This window comes from Tribolium madens, unplaced genomic scaffold (assembly GCF_015345945.1).
Source record: "Tribolium madens isolate multiple individuals breed KSU strain unplaced genomic scaffold, Tmad_KSU_1.1 Scaffold_19;HRSCAF=116;Tcas5.2_LG9, whole genome shotgun sequence".
Lineage (NCBI taxonomy): Eukaryota > Metazoa > Arthropoda > Insecta > Coleoptera > Tenebrionidae > Tribolium > Tribolium madens.
This window is the reverse complement of record NW_025400983.1, coordinates 5,931,636-5,937,635: the sequence shown is the minus strand read 5'-3', so window position 1 is coordinate 5,937,635 and position 6,000 is coordinate 5,931,636. Positions and strand designations below refer to the sequence as shown.

Here is a 6,000-nt window from a genome sequence, read left to right as displayed (position 1 = left end):
ACTACTAGTCGTGTTTTTTAATTATTTACTGAAAATTACTTTAAAAAAGACACCTATATGATATAGTTTTGATAATCAATGAAAATACTCTTATCGGGATATCAGATCAACTCAATAATATTTTGCTAATATATTTTGTCAATCATAACAATTATAGATCTGTTTGTGAGTTCAATAAATAGATGTTTCACAATAGTTTAGACAAATAAGTAGTTAATTAGCAAAAACTATTAGTAAAAAAAACACCAAAATTTTATTAGAATTTGTTTGCATATTGTGCAATTTCTAATTTCTAGTTAGCACCGTGTATAATAAAAGCTAATAAAACTTATATCCAAAAATAGGACAATGCGTTCTTTATCAATATGCAAAATAGTACTCTTGCATTATTAAATAATACTAAAAATTTTAAATGAATTTCTTTCAAATTCTTTTTCAAAATTTGTGGAAGAAGAGACCAAATTTCCTTCAATAATAATTTTAACGAAAACTTTTCTGTGATTCTGTCTATTCAAGAAACATAAGCAGGAATTACACACTACGTATTGTAGGTACGAATTTAATTTTTTTTCTAGAATAAATGGTTAATTCTTTGTTTTGTTTTATAAACTCCAATGACCAGTGAGTGCGTGTTGTGTTTTTTCGAGTGCTAATAGACATTTAGTAGTGCGCAATTTTTAAAATTTCGAGTGATTAGTGAGTGTCAATGGGGGAAAGTGTGTATTTTCAAAATTTTGCGAAAACGTGAAAATGCCGGTCTAAACGGTTTTGTAACATTTAATAAGGCAGATAAAAAATGGAAAAAATATATAGACTGTCATTTGATAAAAAAAAGTAGACAAGACAATAGAGAAATAGAAATTCTCCCACCTTCAATTTCCACATTATTTAGTGTTGCCAACTTAATAACTTACATGTGAGTTTGATCAGAAATTTAACTGACCATGTGGTTTTTGCAAATTCTTACTATTATTTTTTCTGTAGAGAAAAAAAATACAAGCTGTTGTTTATCAGCTTGATATTACGTGTAATAATGATCAGATTTTACAAACATAAATTTTGTACTTTCGTAATAATTGTAAGTATTGACGTCAATCGAACAGTAAGTTTGCAATTAGAAATTTCTATTTCTACTTTTATGTAATTTTTAAGTTAAACCTTTGGTTTTCCCCAGATACAAATAACTTTTGCTTTTTATTGAGTCGTTAACATCATAATACTACTTGTTTAGAAAGTAAAAGTTGCTAAAAATATGTTTTGTTTGTCACAATATTTACGAACATTTTTGAAAATACCGCGTTGGGTCTCCTAAGCACATGCGATTTTCTAAATGTTTTCGGTGAAGTTCCACCTTTTTTAAAAATTGAGAATACAAGACTAAAATTAAGTGTAGTTAAAAAAGTAATAATTGGTAGTGTTTTGTTTGAAGAAAATTTCAACCGGATTTGTTATCAAAATTAAATAATTGGCAAGTGAGGTTATCTGGAGGAGAAATTTCGATTTCGTACAGTCGGCGGCCTCTGACGTACGATTTGATAAGTATTTACAGAAACCTGCGTGGAGGAAATGGTATAATCACTAATTTTTTGAATAATGAATTATTGGTATTTAATTTTAGTCATGTGTTCATGAAATTACAATCAACAATTTTAAATCCGGAGAAACTGTTTATTATTCCGTTGTAATAATCAAAGGAATAATAAAAAGCAGTCCTGAAATCAAGTGCCAAAAGCCACAAATTGAAATAAAAATTAATTTTTCAGAATTTCTTTACAAAGTAACTGATAGTAAATTTAAAGTTTTAGTAGAATTAAACCATGGCAAAAATACCATTATGATGAATTATTGTTCTTCAAGTGTTACTTTAAATTTGAATTACATTCAGAGCGAAAGGGACTTTGCGGTACTTCCCCTATACATAATTTGTAATCAACACGATGGAACATTTCAAGCACCGAAAACTGAACCTAATGACAGCGTTAGTGCTTGTAAAAGAATTAATTTAGGCGTTAAACTATTACAAAGTGTTATTGCTGAAAAACTGTATGAAGAGAATTTCGGTAGAAAAACTTTTAAATTACTTGACTGTAAAATTTTTCATAGTCAGCTGAATTTTCGTGATGCTTGGGAAATGACACAAGAAGAGTTATGGACTTATTTGGGGCGTGAGATTGTCAATTCTGACTTGGGACATGAGAAAATTAAGTTTTTGGGATTCCTCTCCTGCACGAGGTTTGTGGATATACAGGTGGTCCAAAAGTCTGGAAACGATTTTATTCTCGCGAAACTATCAATTTTTTTGGCAAATAAACTTATAGGTGTGCAATGCTATAAAAATGCTATTCAAAAAAAATTGAATATTAATTAATTGTTTACACTTCGAGATAAACTTTGTAACTTTTTTTTTATGGAAACCTACCAAATTTTTTTTTAGACAACGAGCTTGTTACAAGAATTGTTGCTGTGTAAATTTTTTTTGTAAACCTCACACTTTTTTGTTAAAAAAATGGTTAACTTACAAAAATTAAAGAAATTTTTTTTGAGTAAACTACCAGTTTTTTTTTGGAAATAAATTAATAAATGTTTAAAGGTTGTAAAGGAGCGATGCCAAAATATTTTTTTATGTTAATTAATTGTTTAAACTTTTGAGATTACCATGCTAATCATTTTTTTCTTAAATGAAAACGTTTTTTATTTATTGTTTTCCAAAGATATGTTTATGCATTTTATAAATGTACACAAATAAATGTTACAATTTATGTTAAAAAAATTATAAACTTTACATGTTGTCAAATTTTTTTTCCACCGACCATGGGGTGGTACGTCAAGACCGACCAGTGGTAACCACGCCTTCTATTATGTCGTTTTTTTAACAAAAAAGTATGAGGTTTACAAAAAAATGTTTGCACACCAACAATTCTTGTAACGAGCTCGTTATCTAAAAAAAATTGTGGAAGGTTTCCATTTGAAAAAAAATTTGTTGCTATGTTTATCTCGTAAGTGTAAACAATTATTTAATATTCAATTTTTTTTAATAGCATTTTTATAGCCATTATACACCTATAAATTTATCTGCCAAAAAAAATTGATAGTTTCGCCAGACTTTTGGACCATTCTGTATACAGAGTGATCAACAATGACTGGTTGAGTTGGCAACAGAAATTGGATGTTTGCAACACTGCTTGACAGACACGTCAATGTTGTTCTGTCAACAAGCAAAAGTTACAGGTTAAAAATAAAATTCACGATTGCCAACTCAAACTGTTATTAAAATTTAAGAAAAATATCCCACCTATCCTAGGCATGACTCTTTTATAATAAATAATAATAAAACACATTTGTACCATAAATAACTGTTTTATTTTATAGATTTTGGCTGYGGTGTTGCCAAATTTTGCAAAAATTTGAAAACACCTACTTGACTTGATTTGAATTAAATTCTTGAAGTTTGATTTTACCAATAATCGAAATGTCAAATTTTGCACCTTAATAAAAAAGATTTTGCTCTATCGTGATGAATTTTTTATTTACTTTGGTTATACAGGGTGTTAACTAGAAGTGCTTTTTTTCGTACACCTTCACTTTGTATTTTTTTAAGAAATAAAATTCTAAAATATGTAACAGGAGTCTAGTGTAGTTTTTGCAGGTATTGTGGCGAAAAATACCGTGAGAATTTCAGCCACGATGAAATTGTCAAGATTACGCAAGCTTACGTTGCTTTGGGGGGAGGAGGTTTGGCCCTTTTCGGCTCGGCTTGTCTCTACACATGGCCTGAAGACATCTCTCACGTTATCGAAAAGTTTGAATGTGAAATACCAGTCGATCGAGCAAAATTCATGGATGACAGTTGCTACAGAGGTACTTTAGGAGCGTGCTTTTCGACAACTTTAGGTTCAGTTTTGCACGAATTGTGCCACACTTTTGACTTGGGACATACGGAAAAGGGCATAATGGGACGAGGATTTGACGATATTCATAAAGTTTTTGTTTGTAATAAGAGCAAAAATCGGAAACAACACTTAAATTCGATWGAATTTGGAGAAAGAATTGGTTGTGSAGACACCAAAACGACGAAACTTTTGATGAAAGAGGATGAAGAAGATGGCACGTTTTGGACGAGAAGTTGTTTGGTGCTTTTAGCTTATCACAAGTAACTTAATTTTTATTTTTTTTTTAATTTTAATTGATGACTTAATTCGAGGTGGTTAAATGATTACCCAAACCAAARAAATAACTTAAAATTTGACCCAGTGACAAAAATTCTAAACTCAACTAAAGGTCTTAGAGTAATCGAATTACGAAATGAAGCAAACGGATTGGTTTTATTAAATTGGGTGTTTGATGGACGAATCCTCAAATATTTTTTCCAAATTCCCGAAGAGCAGTTAAAAACACTGACTGAAAATTCTGTGATTATGTTTGTCGAAGATAATATCGGAAATATCTTAAAATGTGAAATAAAAATTTTCAAATAATGCAGTGTGTATCATTATTCCTTGTACTTGATTACATAACGCCTATTAGCGTCTTCGATGATGTTTGTTGTTTTAAATAGAACAGATTTATAATTGGACACCCATCTCAAACATTGTCAGTTAGGAGACGTGGTTGTAGCGGTTTTCATACCCTTTTAAAAATGAGTAATCCTGATCCTTTCGTTTCGGTTGAATTCGAGGTTTATGGCAAAGTTCAAGGTTCAATTTTACAATTAATCAAAAAACAAAATAAAAAAATCGCTTTGTAGGAGTCTATTTTACCAAATATTGTAAAGAAATGTGTGAACAACTTGGGATAAGCGGTTGGGTCAAAAATACGAAAAAAGGGACCATTCAAGGGAAACTTCAAGGACCAAGAGGAAATGTTGAACACATGTAAGCAAGAATTCATTGTATTGATAAAATAATTACTGGTMGTTTGCCAAACTCATGTACTGCGTAAATATATCTTAGATTGACAGTTTATAAATAAGCCATTCAAGGTTCTCCTCTTAATTTTTAATTTTCAGGATTATTTGGTTGTCGAATACTGGATCTCCAGGTAGTCAGATCGACCACTGCGATTTGAATAACTGGCAAACTTTAGCAAAACCTGATTTTAAAGGATTTACGATAAGGTTTTAAAGGCGTCATTTGACAAATCATTACCAAAATGTTACATTCATGACATGTATTTATTTGTATTAAGCAATGTTTTCGTATTACAGTTAGTATCTTAAGTGCAATTTTGTATAACAAAGCTTTGGATCATATAAACTTATATTAATAAATTCGGCGTTAATTATTTTAGATCTAAGTATAATATTAAAACACCGCCTTTGTATAAATTACAAATTACTGTAAAAAAAACAATTTTTGATAATTTTAACAAACTGAATTAACATTTCTTTCTAGCACTAATATCTTATACTGTTTCTATGGTGAATAAAATATACTTATCTTGAGTTTTTGTCAATTTTGACAAATTTCTTTGTAACAATTTTTGAATTCAGTAAAATTTCTAGTCAAATTATTAGTGTTGGAATGTTTTTTAAGATAACACAATAATACACAATTTCACTTTTAAAAATTCTTGTCTTAATAGCTGTTATTGTTGATTTAGGTATGTAAGAGTATACTATTAGAATATTAGAAAATCGTAAATAGTAGGTAAACATAATAAAAATGGAAAAATAAATACAAAAGATTATTTYTGGAGATATATCTTGTGCCAATTCTATTGCCACAATAGGTCAGCAGAAACATTTGATTTTTATATAAAAAAGAATCTGTGTAAAAATTGATCGGCACTGAGAAATTTAGAGCCAAAATACTCGCTATTTTATATAGAACTAACATTATGAGAAGTGACAGAATGACGATTGAAATGGTACGAGGTGTAAGTTTAAACCAACTTACATTTTGAGACCCCCTGTATAAAAAATATATTTTAACGATATTCAACATACCTGCTTTAAAGTGTAGTCAAGTGAGAGCTTCTTCATCACTGATAACAATTCAAATT

General features: G+C 29.5%; 2 protein-coding genes across 3 annotated transcripts; both read left to right on the top strand.

The window, feature by feature from the left end:
* The first annotated feature begins 1,304 nt into the window (after positions 1–1,304).
* Positions 1,305–4,601, top strand: LOC123015841 (putative zinc metalloproteinase C607.06c). Of its 2 annotated transcripts, XM_044415854.1 has the most exons (4): positions 1,305–1,569; positions 1,619–2,232; positions 3,647–4,150; positions 4,202–4,601. In XM_044415854.1, the coding sequence occupies exons 1-4, from the start codon at positions 1,567–1,569 to the stop codon at positions 4,473–4,475; spliced, it is 1,395 nt and encodes a 464-aa protein (XP_044271789.1). In that variant the 5' UTR covers positions 1,305–1,566; the 3' UTR covers positions 4,476–4,601. The 2 variants fall into 2 exon arrangements, with proteins under 2 accessions (XP_044271789.1, XP_044271791.1); XM_044415856.1 differs by having other exon boundaries at positions 1,305–2,232.
* LOC123015842 (acylphosphatase-2-like) lies at positions 4,551–5,266 on the top strand. The gene is made up of 3 exons (XM_044415857.1): positions 4,551–4,694; positions 4,745–4,871; positions 5,006–5,266. Exons 1-3 carry the CDS (start codon positions 4,637–4,639, stop codon positions 5,118–5,120), a joined length of 300 nt encoding a protein of 99 aa, XP_044271792.1. The 5' UTR covers positions 4,551–4,636; the 3' UTR covers positions 5,121–5,266.
* The last annotated feature ends 734 nt before the right edge of the window (positions 5,267–6,000 follow it).

Excerpts from the sequence above, each read along its gene's own strand:
- LOC123015842 (XM_044415857.1), top strand. The coding sequence starts at position 4,637 with ATGAGTAATCCTGATCCTTTCGTTTCGGTTGAATTCGAGGTTTATGGC. Across the intron at positions 4,695-4,744 it reads GGTTTATGGCAAAGTTCAAG|GAGTCTATTTTACCAAATAT; the intron begins GTTCAATTTTAC and ends ATCGCTTTGTAG. Across the intron at positions 4,872-5,005 it reads AGAGGAAATGTTGAACACAT|GATTATTTGGTTGTCGAATA; the intron begins GTAAGCAAGAAT and ends TTTAATTTTCAG.